Source organism: Oncorhynchus clarkii, chromosome 5 (assembly GCF_045791955.1).
Source record: "Oncorhynchus clarkii lewisi isolate Uvic-CL-2024 chromosome 5, UVic_Ocla_1.0, whole genome shotgun sequence".
NCBI classification, from domain to species: Eukaryota; Metazoa; Chordata; class Actinopteri; order Salmoniformes; family Salmonidae; genus Oncorhynchus; species Oncorhynchus clarkii.
In genome coordinates, this window is record NC_092151.1 from 59519660 (window position 1) to 59536603 (window position 16944).

The window sequence follows — 16944 nt, forward strand, 5'->3', positions numbered from 1 at the left end:
AGAAAGGCCTTGTATGAGTGTTTTGATTGGGTGGAGTGGGGGGGGGGGGGTGTCTGGTGAGGTGAGGGGGACAGTGTGGTGAGTGCAGGGTGGGAGGGATGGAGGAGAGGAGAGGAGAGGGGGTCATCGGAGATTACACTCAGGTTTAGTTGGGCGTTTAAAGTATTGACGGCAGCCCTAGGCTTGAGTCTGCATCCCTCTGTGCTGCGCGTGCTCCCTCGCTCTCTCTCACTCCCTCGCTCTCCCTCGTTTCTACCTCTGTTTGTCTCTCTATCCCTCTGACTCTTGTGGATGCAGGTTCCAGTGGAGGTTGCTCCAGTACTGAACAGGACAGACTCTGTCTCAAACTACAGGGGTGACATCTCAACTTTCTCAGCTGCATTTCTCATCTCAGTGAGCACACTCTAACCAAGCACCATGGAGGCCATCAAGAAGAAGATGCAGATGCTGAAGCTGGACAAGGAGAACGCCATCGACCGCGCAGAGCAGGCCGAGACCGATAAGAAGGCAGCGGAGGACAAGTGCAAACAGGTGAGTTCAGAATGATGGAGAGAAGGATCTATGGACCATACACTAGACACAGTAAAATTGCACACTCTTAAAAAAAAAGGGTTCCGAAAGTTTCTGTGCCTGTCCTCATATGAGACCCCATTTTTAGTTCCAGGTAGAACTCTTTTGGGTTCCATGTCAAAAGGGTTTTACACGGAAGCCGAATCGGTTCTACCTGGAACCAAAGGGGTTCTGCAAAGGGTTCTCCTACGGGGACAGCCGAAAAACCCTTTTATGTTGTACGGAGTTGGATGATGATGATGCTCAAACTCAAGCCATGTACAGGCTCTGATGTTATGTCTCATACTGCCCAGACTCTGTAAGCCAACCTCAGCATTTATTCCATACCAGACATATTTCTGAGGAAATGAGGCGTAAACACATCACACAGTTTATTTAATTAATCCCAGGCATTATGTTTGATTAAAGTATGGACCTAAATCAAAGATTGACATTGTTAGCAATTTATTGTTAGCGAATTTTAAAAGAAGATGTAAGACCAAGTGAATCAAAGTTGATGAAAATGTATGAAATAATCACATTTTATTAAGCAAAATGAAAGCATATTGAAGATTATGCTTCATGGAGTGAGAGTGTACAGTATGCCTACAATGGTTTGAGCTGACAGAGCAAAGCCTGGTTTGAAAGTGTGAATGTCGGCATAAATCAACAAACGACTCATGGACGCTATGAAACCTGAGGACGCTGACCTCTGAGGCAAGTTTCCTTCCCAACAGCCCACAGCAGCCTTGGGAGGGAAAGAGGACAGGATGACATCTCCTTCAATGGACCACACACATTACCACTTGGACTTGACAAGAGGAATAAAACAGAGATACAGTTGAAGTCGGAAGTTTAAATACACTTAGGTTGGAGTCATTAAAACTTGTTTTTCAACCACTCCACAAATTACTTGTTAACAAACTATAGTTTTGGCAAGTCGGTTAGGACATCTACTTTGTGCGTGATACAAGTAATTTTTCCAACAATTGTTTACAGACAGATTATTTCACTTAAATTTCACTGTATCACAATTCCAGTGGGTCAGAAGTTTACATACACTAAGTTGACTGTGCCTTTAAACAGCTTGGAAAAGTCCAGAAAATTATGTCATGGCTTTAGAAGCTTCTGATAGTCTAATTGACATCATTTGAGTCAATTGGAGGTATACCTCTTGATGTATTTCAAGGCCTACCTTCAAACGCAGTGTCTCTTTGCTTGACATCGTTGGAAAATCAGAAGAAATCAGCCAAGACCTCAGAAAAAAATTGTAGACCTCCACAAGTCTGGTTCATCCTTGGGAGCAATTTCCAAACGCCTGAAGGTACCACGTTCATCTGTACAAACAATAGTACGCAAGTATAAACACCATTGGATCATGCAGCCGTCATACCGCTCAGGAAGGAGACGCGTTCTGTCTCCTAGAGATGAACGTACTTTGGTGCAAAAAGTGCAAATCAATCCAAGAAGAGCAGCAAATGACCTTGTGATGATGCTGAAGGAAACAGGTACAAAAGTATCTATGTCCACAGTAAAATGAGTCCTATATTGACAAAACCTGAAAGGCCGCTCAGCAAGGAAGAAGCCACTGCTCCAAAATCGCCATAAAAAATCCAGACTACAGTTTGCAACTGCACATGGGGACAAAGATCGTACTTTTTGGAGAAATATCCTCTGGTCTGATGAAACAAAAATATAACTGTTTGGCCATAGTGACCATCGTTATGTGTCGAGGAAAAAGGGGGACGCTTGCAAGCCAAAGAACACCATCCCAAACGTGAAGCACGGGGTGTCAGCATCATGTTGTGGGGGTGCTTTGCTGCAGGAGGGACTGGTGCACTTCACAAAATAGATGGCATCATGAGGATGGAAAATTATGTGGATATATTGAAGCAACATCTCAAGACATCAGTCAGGAAGTTAAAGCTTCGTCACAAATGGGTCTTCCAAATGGACAATGACCCCAAGCACACGTCCAAAGTTGTGGCAAAATGGCTTAAGGACAACAAAGTCAAGGCATTGGAGTGGCCATCACAAAGCACTGAACTCAATCCCAGAGAAAATGTATGGGCAGAACTGAAAAAGCGTGTGTGAGCAAGGAAGCTTACAAACATCAGTCAGTTACACCAGCTCTGTCAGCAGGAATGGGCCAAAATTCACCCAACTTATTGTGGGAAGCTTGTGGAAGGCTTCCCGAAACGTTTGACCGAGGGTTAAACAATTTTAAGGCAATGCTACCAAATACTAATTGAGTGTATGTAAACTTCTGACCGACTGGGAATGTGATGAAAGAAATAAAAGTTGAAGTAAATCATTCTCTCTACTATTATTTTGACGTTTCACATTCTTAAAATAAAGTGGTGATCCTAACTGACCTAAGACAGAGAATTTTTACTAGGATTAAATGTATTTGGCTAAGGTGTATGTAAACTTCCGAATTCAACTGTACATCAGCTGCTGCCTATATAACCCATCAGTTTAGCTTTAGTTTGCATCTAACAGAATTCAGCACATCATATAAAGATTTGTATTTCTATTATTATTTGTATTATATTCAGCGTTGTTGGGAAGGGCCGTAAGTAAGCATTTCACTGTTAGTCTACACCTGTTGTTTACGACGCATGTGACAATAACATTTGATTTGATTCATGGTGATCTGAGTACTACACCCCCCCCCCCCCCCCCCCCCCCCCCCACCCCCCCGCTTGGACTAAAGTGATGCCAACTGAAAAAAGGACAAATAGGGGCTGAATGCAGCGTTACTGGGATGTGTCTTGATTGACGGTCTGTTTTCAGCAAGGCTCGCCCCAAAATCAAGATATTTGGTCCAACAATCCCAACCTCTACAGCCACGGAGACCCAGGTGCCAGAGCCTATTCACACTGAGAATAGAGCTTTGTGATGGGGCTCTGGCTGGGGTCCACTGGTAGACCAAGGGCATCTGTATGGTCGTCCATCCAAATGCCTGACAGGTGTCTCCACCTGGATAGCAGCTGTATTTTTAGACAGAGGAGAGATAGGCTGTGTGGAATCCAGTGGGATTATCAGGAGGCTGTGCATGCCAACGCTCTTGTTATTACTGACTAAAAATAAACTCAGCTTTCAACACCCCGAAGGAAGTCATCATGCACTTTATAGACTTATCATCTCATCACTCTTACTTTGAGCAGATGATCAATCTATCAGCAGAATTGTTATAATTTTAAAGGCATTAATTTTCCTCTGTAACATTTTACCATACCATGATAGAGGGGTGTAATAATGGCACCCATGATAGGTTTCTGCTAAATAGGTCCCTGAATAACAAGATGGATTGGTCCTGTAAAGTTCACTGAACGCAAACATCTAACGAAGTCATTTATTAAATTGAACCTTTATTTATCTTGGCAAGTCAGTTAAGAACAAATTGTTATTCACAATGACGGCCTACGCTGGGCCAATAGGACTCCCAATCACAGCCGGTTGTGATACAGCCTGGATTCAAACCAGGGTGTCTGTAGTGACACCTCTAGCAGTGAGATGCAGTGCCTTAGATCGCCGTGCCACTCGGGAGCCCTGGTAAATGAAAACACACACCCTTTTATTTGCGGCTCTGGGGAATTTGACGTAGCTAGATGTGTAGCTGAGACACAATGCTGTGCAAAGCAGACACACTCCCGCCCATACCAAAATATTTTCTTATAGAAAGTGAAAAACCTTTCCAATTCAACCACTTAAATGGATTTTATTCATTCATAAAAGAGAATACACAAAAACGATAAGACACAAAGGAAACTTGATACTAAAAACCTTGAGTTGACCTCAAACCATAAAAGCCTGGAGGAATTTGAAGAATTCTTCAAGAGACTTTCTTGTTTAACTTTGATAGGGCTGTAATTTAAGAAGAGTAAAATATGTTATTATAATACTGAAAGAAGAAAGACACCAAAATAAAATGTGTGTGTTTTTGTGCCTGTGTGTGTGAGAGAGAGCTAACGTGTGTGTGTGTGTGTGTGTGTGTGTATGTGTGTGTGTGTGAGAGAGAGAGAGAGAGAGAGAGAGAGAGAGAGAGATAGAGAGAGATAGAGAGAGAGGGAGATAGAGAGAGAGAGAGAGGGGGGGGGGGAGCGAGAGAGGGAGGGAGAGGGAGGGAGAGAGAAAGAAAGAGGGGTGGGGGTGAGTTAACTGTGTGTACTTTTAACTAACAAACACCTGTCCTACTCTAGCTGGAAGACGAGCTGCTGAGCCTGCAGAAGAATTTGAAGGGGACTGAAGATGAGTTGGACAAATACTCTGAGGCCCTCAAAGATGCCCAGGAGAAACTGGAACAGTCTGAGAAGACCGCCGCAGACGTGAGTAGGCACCATAGCCTCTGGGTAGAGCCCCTATAACACGCCCACTGGGTAGTGATTGGAGGGAGGGGACTAGGAGGAGGTTGGAGGTATGGGTTAAGTATGTTTGGGGCACACCTGAGTCAATACCCTCATTAACCAAGCCACAGGCCCCCCAGTTCCTGTCATATGTTTAGGTTTGTTTAGAAAATGTAGAAACTAAGAATAATGGCTAAGAATAATGGGCTAATATTGCTTATTTGGGGAACGGTAATGTAATGTAATAGTCCATCTATAACACAGGTTCTCTGTTATGAACAGTCCCTATTACCAAGGCTTTATTATTTAGTTAGATCATTGTTACAGTATTGAGCATTAGTGGAATGGCTCCCACCTGTTGGGACTGAGCCTTCACCCAGTCCCTTCACTGTCACTAAGGGCTCGAATACACCAATAGCGTTTGCCTACCGAGAGTACTTGTGAATCGAGTGGAGACCAATGTCAACAGCATGGTGAGCGATCGGTAGGCGGAAGGGAGATCCACATTCCTGTGCAACTTGTGTGACCCTTAAGAGGCCTTAACACCAAAACCAAATATGGCCACTGTTGTACCAGCACAGATCATTATTTTGAATGGGAATATCCATTCTACATATTCTAGTTCTATAGCTGGCCAGTTGCCCCAGTGCCAGTGCCAGCTGTGAGTGTGCTTTGATCAGGCCTATCTGCTGGGGAGGAGATCAGAGAGTGTGTTCACATTCCTGTGCACCCAGTCCTGAAAGATGAGCTCACTAACATCCCATACACACTCACACTCAGTCCATCTGTTCCACCTAAACACAGTAGCACTGGTTAACAGACAGTAATGCTGATAATCCCTGCATAGTAATTATTGCATGGCTGGTCAGCTGCTGTAAAGGGGGTATCCCTACACCTTCTCTGACTGTACTGCACTGTCCAGCTGTATTTACAGGCTTAGGCTTCATTTCAAAGTTTCATATAGAATTAAGGGTGTATTTGTCATACTTAGCCACAATCTTATTTTAATCTATAGCCATTCAAATATACAAAATGTACAGATTTTCATCAGAAGATTTTGACACAAGCAGCTGTCAGAGAGGACGACACTGTCTGTTTTGCCTGTGGCTAAATGATGTTATCCTGCTTTCGTCCTCAGATATTATCACTCACACCAAACACAGCAGGCCTGGTGCCTGGGATCTGCAAGCAGACAGACAGAACGAATTACCATAAATATTTATACAATAAACAATATAAGCTAACCAACATAATGATTAACATCAGGATTTTGGGGAGGGGGAAGCTGATCCTAGATCAGTGCCTAGGGGGAACTCCAACCTGAAGCGTGTGGTATGTCCTACACTCTTAGAAAAATAGGTGCTATCTAGAGCCTAAAAGGGGTTCCTCGGCTGTCTCCATAGGAGAACCCTTTAAAGAACCCTTTTGGGTTCCAGGTAGAACCATTTTGGGTTCCATGTAGAACCCTTTCCACAGAGATTTCTATATGGAACCGAAAAAGGTTCTAACTGGATCCCAAAATGGTTCTACGTGGAACCAAAAAGGGTTCTCCTATGGGACAGCCGAAGAACCCTGTTGGAACACTTTTTCTAAGAGTGTAGGTCTGTGTCTTTGGGGCATGCTACATTATGAGGGAGTGGGCTGTAGTGAATAGGGGGCTGGTGGTAGTTCATTGCAGGCCTGTTACTGATAAGGGCTGTGGAGCAGCAGGGGAGAGCAGGCTCCAATAGCTGAGTAGCAGTCCCAGAATGTCAGGAATGCAGCTAAAGCAAACAGAAAGGCCCACACAGTCCTGTGTCTAATGAAATCAATGCTCCAAGCTTTTCTGGTGGGCAAATCACACTGGCATTTACAGAGCTGGAGCTGTATCGACCACATTTCCACAACAGACACTCACTCAAGACACCATAAATCAAAACCTGCTTATTCTATCTGCTGGTTGGAGTATATACAGACAACTGAATCATAAGTATTGCTTTGTGTATTGGCACCCACACACATATGAGATATTTAACAATAAAGTTACAGTAGCCAATACAAACAGGCATCTCCAGAACTGCACTAACACACCACAACATACAGTATAGCGTGTTGTCAGGAAAACAACCTCTCATGCAACGTCAACAAAACAAAGGAGATGATCGTGGACTTCAGGAAACAGCAGAGGGGACAGTAGTGGAGAAGGTGGAAACTTTTAAGTTCCTCGGCGTACACATCACTGACAAACTGAAATGGTCCACCCACACAGATAGTGTGGTGAAGAAGGCGCAACAGCGCCTCTTCAACCTCGGGAGGCTGAAGAAATGTGGCTTGTCACCTAATACCCTCACAAACCTTTACAGATGCACAATTGAAAGCATCCTGTCGGGCTGTATCACCGCCTGGTACAGCAACTGCTTCCTCCTCAACCGCAAGGCTCTCCAGAGGGTGGTGCAGTCTGCACAACGCATCACCGGGGGCGAACTACCTGCCCTCCAGGACACCTACAGCACCCGATGTCACAGGAAGGTCAAAAGATCATCAAGGACAACAACCACCCGAGCCACTGCCTGTTCACCCCGCTACCATCCAGAAGGCGAGGTCAGTGCAGGTGCATCAAAGCTGGGATCGAGAGACTAAAAAACAGCTTTTATCTCAAGGCCATCAGATTGTTAAACAGCCATCACTAGCACAGAGAGGCTGCTGCCTACATACAGACTCGATTAATTGGCCACTTTAATAAATGGATCACTGGTCGCTTTAAATAATTCCACTTGAATAATGTTTACATATCTTACATTACTCATCTCATACATATATACTGTATTTTATACCATCTATTGCATCTTGCCTATGCCGCTCGGTCATCGCTCATCCATATATTTATATGTACATATTCTTATTCCATCCCTTTAGATTTGTGTGTATTAGGTAGTTGTTGTGGAATGTTAGATTACTTGTTGGATATTACTACACTCTCGGAACTAGAAGCACAAGCATTTTGCTACACTCACATTAACATCTGCTAACCATGTATATGTGACCAATTCAATTGGATTTGATTATAGGCTAAAAATCTAACACTTTGGACTTTAATCTGGACAACTGTTGATAAAACCTGGATTTTTTGGTACACTGTAACATATACTATATAGCATCATAAGAATTAAGTGTTCAGTTTAATCTCTTTAAGGTCAAGGATCTTTTCCCTGTCAGAGAGGGGAGCTATTTTTTAGGCAGTTAAAAGTGTTACATTTAGCCTTATGTTTGCTGTACTGGATTTCCCCTGTAACGTTACTCCTTGTTCTTTTGTTACTGAACTGAAGCCCTGCATTTGAAGAACATTCGTTGAACAACTGTTGACTTACATACGGCTTTATAGGCTATGCACTGTGTTGATGTCTCATCATTTAAGCTGTTCATTGAATTTTCATTGAAAGTTCCCTTCGCCTACACCCCCCTCAAGCATCACGCAACCAGGACCGGCACGCCCTGCCACCCTGGAACCGTGACCTCATCTGAATCACACTTCTCTGGGTTGGAGGAGTGCACATTAACTTTCCTCATCACTCCTGCCATTTTATCTGGCTTTCAAAACTGGAACGCTGCGCTTCGCTAATGCGTTCATCCATATTACATTCCAAATTAGATATTTTAATACTTTTGTGAAGCCATTCTTAGGCTGAAGCTGAACTAAAGAAACATTTCGGGAAACACCTGGATAGCCTACTGCTTTGGTTTATACAACTTTAATTTTTCCACTTGAGATTTCTATTCGGCTCTTTCGGGTCCATTCCAAAGACTTTGAATACTATTTGTAGCCTATATCCTGTTTCGAATAGACTAAAGCAGCTTTTACCACAATATTTTATTTTTCTATACCAAAAGTTTTCTTTTTAACCAAATAGTACGACAATGGCAGGTTTGAATTCTTTGGAAGCTGTGAAGAGAAAGATCCAGTGTTTGCAACAGCAAGCCGACGACGCAGAAGACCGGACCCAGGTTTTACAGCGAGAACTGGATGGGGAACGAGAACTTCGGGAGAAAGTGAGACAATAGAATACTTCCCTTTTCCCTCTCTCTGTCTATTCCCTTTGGAAACGTCTTTTACCTGTCCTTCCCCCCCCTGACCAAGTCTGCCATGTTCACTACGACAGAACAGTGTTACGTTCAGTGATAGTGTGGTAAAGCCACGTTAATTAATTGATCTGCCGGTAGTGATGAAGACATACAATGCATGGCGTTGGTCCCCCCCCCCCCCCCCCCCCCCAAAAAAAAATAGCAGGATAATCATTCTCAGAGGTGTTATAAAAGTAGGAATCATCCATCTTTGTCTTAGAAAGTCCTCTTTTGACATATTTCATAGCATGAATATATGATCTTCTTCTCGTTTTGGACATCGTCACGTGTACTTTTCGTTATAAAGGGAGTAAGCTGTAAGTAGGCTACTTCATTAGTATTACATCTTAATAAGGCCTAATTTTGGTTTGTATAAGTGCAATGCTACTAAGTGTTAGTAGCCTATAGGTAAACCAGGGTACTTCTGGAGGGCCAGTTCAAACTTAGCTGGATGGTTTAAAAAGTATTTCACACACGGTTCCTTTTTAAATGTGCCTAGGGGATCTGAATCATCAAACATAATATGATGATATTTCCAATATAAGTATTAAATGGCTTGTTGCATTATGTGATATTAGATTTTGACTGAGAGTGAATGAGGGAGGGAGGGAGAGAGAGAGATTGGCGAAAGAATGAGAGCGAGAAAGGGAGAGAGAGTTGTGGAGTTACTGCTCAGTAGTATGGGAGGCAGTCTTGACATGTTGTGTATGGTAAAATACTTGATTATGTATGTAGAGAGCGTATGTAGGCTACCATTTGCATACTTGTAGGAGGCCCGGATGAGAGAATTAGAGAGAAAAAGCTCAGGTCTTTCCTGGAAAGGCAGCAGAGGTGAGGTAATGAGAGGATCTGGCTAAAGGAAGTGTGTCCCCTTCATTTCAGAGGAATCTATTGCATGGAGCAAAGAAAGAGAGATGTGAAATGGATGGAATTGTCCTCCATGAGAAGCCCAGGATGTCAATGTCCCAGACCACTGGCATCTTGGGAGTTGTTGTCAGCTATAGGCCTTGTGGGGAGGCAGCTTTCACTGATATATGGTGATAAACAAAGAAGAGAGAACCTCAAAGCTCACTGATGACAGAATACTGACTTATTATCATTGTACCATCTAAACGCTGTGACATATCTTTTCAATAACCAAAAAATATTGTATTTTCAGCTGTTTGAAGCTGGTGTACAAAACCGAAAGTAATACACGCACAAACGAAACATAAAAATGGGAATCCAAGAAAGAGCGCACCGCTTCCTAGACTTGCTTTCAATGAGAATGACAGATCTATAGCTCATAGTTCTATGTGAATTTGGTCAGGTCGCTCAAAAAGTTACATATTGCATCCCTTGAATTAACCCCAAGCCCCCAAACTGGTTGCGATTGAGATCTGCCATTCATTCACACTTTACTCAGACACAGACTGTCTTAACATCATTTCAGTCTTCTCAGCTTCAAAGCATATGAACACGTACCTCTTAAACTCAAGCTATTTGTCTGTGTTCAAGGATGAAAAGACTTGAAGTGGTTGACTGAGCACTTGTGTAGCAACCTTGTGGGAGTATGGGCCCATGTGTGAGTAATTGGCGCAGAGCAGGATGATTTCTTGGCACAACAAACCCTTTCATTGAAACATGGTGCACAAAAGAGGGAACATTGGTGTGTCTTTGAGGTAATGAATCGTCTTTTGAATAGTTAAAGCAGGGAGACTCTTTTGGCATCAAACAAATTCCTTGACGTTAATTTGGTGTGAAGTGGTATTCTTGTCTTTCAAGGCGTTACTTTACTTCACACAACACCCTCAGCTTTTGTTGAATCACCATTGAAAGATTCAATTAAGGAAAGTGTGAGGAGCAGGGTGTGCACCGTTTACATTCTTCTGGACATTCAGTTCAACAGTTCTCACGGTTTAGTTTAGAGATTATTTGAGGTAAGATCTATTTTCCATTCATGTCGATGAGAAGGATGGTTGCCACCCACTGGGCACAGACACCAATTCACATCTATTCCACATTGGTTAAACGTAATTTATTTGAAATAATGTGGAAACAACTTTGATTCAACCAGTGTGTGGCCAGTGAGTAGATATAGCCCAGGCTCTGCTAACTCCATTCCCAGCCGAGCCAAGCCTCTTCCTGGAGGGAATACCTCTGGCTCGATAGAGACCTTTTTGCGCCAAACCACAGATCTAGGATCAGATTACCCTACCCCCAGTCCTAGTCTTAACCATTAGAGGGATGAAACAGTATCTGACCCAATATCAGTGGTTAGAGACGCAGCTTCTCTACTCCCTGCCCCTGAGGAACATGCCCAGGATACTGCCTGTCTGCCAGCTCCACTCCGACACTTCCTGTGCTTCAGCCCAGATCAGCAGGAAGATAAGCAGATGCTGGACATTTCTCCCAGGCTTGGGCTCCATGATACAGACACATCCTGATGATGCGAAGGGTCAAGACAACCCAGTTGCTATTTGAAGATGGCCACTGTTGCTGAAAGTATTTCTCACCGATACTTTTTTTTTCTTTGAAATACCCCCAACTAATCCCTTCTTATACGAGTCTTGTTGTCTGTCCCTCTCACCAAGCTTTAAATTACATTTGTTTGCTTAGATCCGTATGCTTTTGACAGCCACGTAAACATACAGCAGCCTACAGTGAATGCCAAATAGGCCTAGATCTGTTGACTGGCCTGTCTGGTAATTGGCTAGTGGTTTCCTGCCCCTAATAGCACCAGGATGAATTGCATGCTATGGAAAGAATTACTTCCTTGTTCCACTGGATTCTTTTTTTTCTCTTTGGACTTTCTCTATGGGAATATCACGACTTTCCTAATTTAACTTCAACAGTCATGCATTTTGGCATTAATTGAAGTTCCACGGGGCACTCCCATGAGCCTTTCGAAGTACAGTATTTGAGGGAGTGGATCAGGGATGCAGTGGCGGGTAAACGCACGTAAACTTTTACGCCGTTTACGCACTTTTTGTTGTTGTTGTGAAATAGCGTTTACTCACCTTTTTATTTTGTTAATTATCGTTTGCCTACTTCTTATTGTGTTCCCAGCGTTGATCAATACTCAGAACACAAATATTCTATATGGGGTCCCCTGAAATGTACATGGAGTCCACTGAGAGAGTCTGTAACCTTATCAAACTTGTGTCTCTTCAAATGGGTATAGAGTACATTTTAGAGGCAAACTAAGGGCCTTTTACACTGGTGCACTTAAGCAGTTTACAATACAGAATTGCAGTGCTGCTCACATGAGATACTAATAACATGAACATGATTTTTTTAAAACACCACATTTCAATTTAAACATCTCCACATCCTATTTTTCTTTACTTTTCTAGCGTCCAAATTGACTATTTTGGGAGGGATTATCTTATGTGCATTATGTGGAATTTTTACCACTGAAAATGACATTAGGCTTCCCCTATAGACATGCATGAAAATTCAATCAAACAATACAGTTCTAAAAATGTAATATGTTTTGGTTTATATCGGTGGTTGTTCGTCTTATCTCGATCACCCACTGGAGTTTATATTTTACCACTACATCTCTGGAGTGGATGTTGTCTTATACTTACTTACAGTGTTGACCAGGGGTCCCACTGGCTGCCATGCGTAGTGACAGGCCTAAGCTTGTACACTGCTTTAGAGTTGTGGGAGGGGGGTCACCATGATATATAGACCAGTAATTAGTTTTACTAGCGGAATGTTTACTTGACCTGATGGCACTTAACTCTCTGGTCTCTGCTGTCAGCAAGGCTCAAAGATTTAAGACCCAATTAAACTCTTGCATCCTTATTTGCATGCATACCCACACTACTGTGGACCCTACTGAAGCTCAGGCCTTTGGTTTTACCCATGTTCTAAGACTCATATATGAATCAGTTAGCAGTGAGCAGTGAGCAGTCTCCACTATAAAGCTGGCTTAAGTCTGGATGAAGAATGGGGCAGGGTCTGAATGTGGCTGAAATAGGATGGAGTTGTCCACTCTATTGATTCAGCATCCTATTTGCATTGAAAAGACGTGAGGAGCTGCACTAGAAGCATGTGCCTGATGTTTAATAGCCTCTCTTTACATATCTCATTCTCCTCCTGACATGCCTGCTTATATGAGGCTGTCTTTGCATGTCAAGTCTCTGCTAACAGATGGGATCTCACCAGGACTGGATCAGCATATAACATAGCGCCTGCCTGGAACACTTCCATAGAAACCCAAGCCTTATGCTCTTCATTACCCCACCATCCTCAAATTAAGCAATTATTACATTCCTGATGTCTCACTTCCTTGTGCTGTAGCCCTCCTTCCCTCTCAATGCCTATGACTCAACAGGATGAGTGCAACAACAGGAATGTATTTCCTAATGAATGGCATGTCTCACCTCCTTGGTCCTTTGTGGCTCAGTTCAAGTACCCCTCGCTGCGGCAGATAGAACGGGGTGGGGTCGGCTGTGGGGCTGACCCCATCCACAACACATTGTTATTGGTGGAGGCGCATTCGCATTCCACCGCGTTCGAGACGTTTGTTCAGCAACACAATCTAGCCTGCGTGGTTATACGTCAGCACGTACATGCAGCTACTGATCAGCCAGCTTTCCACTCTAGCTCTAGCTAGCTGGATAGCATTATAACTAGGTTTACAGAGTCAGTCACAACTGTCAAATCACATGTTTACAGAGTCCATCACAATAAAAAAACATTTGTTTCTAAAACATTTTGGGTAATAATTTTGGTTGGCTGTAAACACTTTTTTATGCATGTTTATGGTGCTATAGCAATTCACTTTTCACACTTCGAAAATGTTTGTTTACCCCATTGCTATGGTCACCATTGGCTGTTGTCCTCTGTGTGTGTGCCCTAACCCTAACCTTAACGGTCATGTATAGTCAAAATCATTTTTTTTTCTTCATGAAATTGGATGATATTTGGATGAAACCAGTTCAAAGTATGATGACCAAAGTATAACAAAGTACTGGTGCTTCTACAATGGTAAGGTTTGATCAGAAGGATACTGGTCCCTTCCCCCATGTCAAACACTTGGATTCAGGATTCAGGATTATTACGGGGATGGGGGTTACTCTTATTTTAATACACCAATGGTAACATGATATTCTCTTACCTAATTGAAATAATTACAGCCTTGTGACCAACATTGGAGAAGGTGTGTTTTGCAGAGGGACCTCCACCCTACCTGACACCCTAGACCCACTCCAATTTGCTTACCGCCCAAATAGGTCCACAGACGATGCAATCTCAACCACACTGCACACTGCCCTAACCCATCTGGACAAGAGGAATACCTATGTGAGAATGCTGTTCATCGACTACAGCTCGGCATTCAACACCATAGTACCCTCCAAGCTCGTCATCAAGCTCGAGACCCTGGGTCTCGACCCCGCCCTGTGCAACTGGGTACTGGACTTCCTGACGGGCCGCCCCCAGGTGGTGAGGGTAGGCAACAACATCTCCTCCCCGCTGATCCTCAACACTGGGGCCCCACAAGGTTGCGTTCTGAGCCCTCTCCTGTACTCCCTGTTCACCCACGACTGCGTGGCCACGCACGCCTCCAACTCAATCATCAAGTTTGCGGACGACACAACAGTGGTAGGCTTGATTACCAACAACGATGAGACGGCCTACAGGGAGGAGGTGAGGGCCCTCGGAGTGTGGTGTCAGGAAAACAACTTCACACTCAACGTCAACAAAACTAAGGAGATGATTGTGGAAGGAGATCTACCATCTACTGTATCTTGCCTATGCTGCTCTGTACCATCACTCATTCATATATCCTTATGTACATATTCTTTATCCCCTTACACTGTGTACAAGACAGTAGTTTGGAATTGTTAGTTAGATTACTTGTTATTACTGCATTGTCGGAACTAGAAGCACAAGCATTTCGCTACACTCGCATTAACATCTGCTAACCATGTGTATGTGACAAATAAAATTTGATTTTGATTTGGTTAATATAGCTAGATAGCTACTCAACTGCTGCCAAAATTTGACTGTAGGCTGTCAGGAAATATAATTAGAAGTTTACACTATTCATCTATGGCAAAGATACTTATATGTTTCCCATTTCATGTGTCTGGTGTTAGCTACTTAATGGCTAGCTAGGTCTTCAGCCACCATGGAACAAAAGGGAGGAGGGTTGTTCAAAACTCTGATGCAGTTGTCATGCCAACACATCCATCAGTGCTGCTGTGAACCGCATCACAAGAAATACGCCAAATTTCAATGTTGTTTCAGTTCCTTTGTGTTTCACCAAATTTGCTTGAGATGATTTTAGTGCAACACTGTTCACTGCATCCAAGTTTCTTGACATAGGCGTTTCAAATAGCTGTCAGTCAAGGCGAGCTCATGATTATAACCCCCCCAAATCAGCCTCTTTTTAAAAAACTTCCTGGTCGTAAGCCATGAGAAAAATACATTTTTCTCAAAATTTGAGCATTTCAATCCCCCCCTAAAAAATATTCTAGGTGATATTTTAATCACCCAAAAGGGTATTTTACACGGAATCAGAATGACTGATCGGGACCTTTGACCCTTACCAGAACCATTTTACATTTCATCTTCAATAGGTCAGAGTCGGGAAGTCCAAAGGATTCTGGATAGCACGGACCAAGGCACTAGCCGCTTTGACAAGAGGGACAAGCGCGTACCAGAGCCATGTATTTAGATTAATAAATGCATGCCTCTGGTGGGTACCAGGCATACCCAACTCCACTCATCGCTTGTATGTATGGAAAGAACTCTTAAGCAAAGATGGTTTAGTTTGAAAACTCTGGCATAAGTATGAATATGGTAGTAGTAGTCTTGGTCCTGGTTGAATAGCACAGAGCGTCTGCTCTTTTCATAAAGTATGGTCATTTGCCTCCACAAATAAAAATGTGTGGTGTGCTGGTTCGGGCCCGCCCGGTTCCATGAGCCACAGTGGGTGGTAAGAGCGTGACGCTAGAGACGCCAGGGTTTGGGTTCGATTTCCGCTGGGGCCATCAATGCGAAAATGTATTTAGGCACTGTATAAGTCGCTTTGGCAAAAAGAAAGTGCGAAATTATATAGCCAATCCCTGTCTATTGCTCGGAATTGACTTAATTGTGGCCATTGAAAAGGCTCTGGTGTTGATATAAAGTATCTTGAAGTTATATTGGCAGCATAAAGAAAGCCAGTCGCGTGGCCAAAAAGAGGGAGATACCACTGTGTGCAGAGCGGGGGACAAAGGGAGTGATTCAGCGATTCAGCACTCCAGATGCTGGGCTAACAACATCAAGCTTATTCTAGTGAGCTGCGGGCGCTCATTGAGGATGCTGTGTCAGTGTGTAATTAGTGTCAGTAGGGTGTCGTTGTGTCATCAGCTGCCAAGCTTCAAACAGCCTCCATATAACATAACACATTCAGCTGGTACTGCAGATATATTGTTGCTACCGACCTGCAAGGAGTCTTTCCTGACCAATATAACTTGGGTTTTCAGTTGTTCCTGATCTGGCCATGGGATCAGAAAAAAAACTCCCGTTCCTAGTTATAGACTGTAACGTTAACTGAGGTTGCACGTTTTTCCTGACCAGGAGACACTCCTGGCCCTAGCCATAGCTACTGAGAGACTTTTCATTCTGAACACATTATTGTTGATAGCTATATTAAGTGTCATCATGACGTAATATTAGACATGTCATTAATGTAGTCTGTTTAGTTTCTCACCAGACATTTCCTATCGTCATTCGTAATAGGGGGCGGCAGGTAGCCTAGTGGTTAGAGCGTTGGACTAGTAACCGGGAAAGTTGCTAGATCAAATCCCCGAGCTGGCAAGATACCAATATGTTGTTCTACCCCCTGAATATGGCGGTTAACCCAATGTTCCTAGGCCGTCATTGTAAATACGAATTTGTTTTTGACTGACTTTCCTGGTTAAAATTATTATAATAATTGAATCGGCTTAGTTTATATGAGGAAGAA

General features: G+C 43.2%; 1 protein-coding gene across 4 annotated transcripts in view; it reads left to right on the forward strand.

Annotated features, from left to right (window-relative positions):
- The window catches only part of LOC139409117 (tropomyosin alpha-4 chain), a 26285-nt gene continuing 9341 nt past the window's right edge, over nucleotides 1-16944 (forward strand). The window contains exons 1-2 of one of the 4 annotated variants that reach the window (XM_071153844.1): nucleotides 1-531; nucleotides 4755-4880. In XM_071153844.1, coding sequence (XP_071009945.1) covers nucleotides 418-531; nucleotides 4755-4880 — 240 coding nt within the window. In that variant the 5' untranslated portion in view covers nucleotides 1-417. Of the gene's footprint in view, nucleotides 532-4754; nucleotides 4881-8399; nucleotides 8925-16944 lie in introns of those variants that run through there. The other 3 variants (XM_071153845.1, XM_071153846.1, XM_071153847.1) reach the window with 3 other exon arrangements.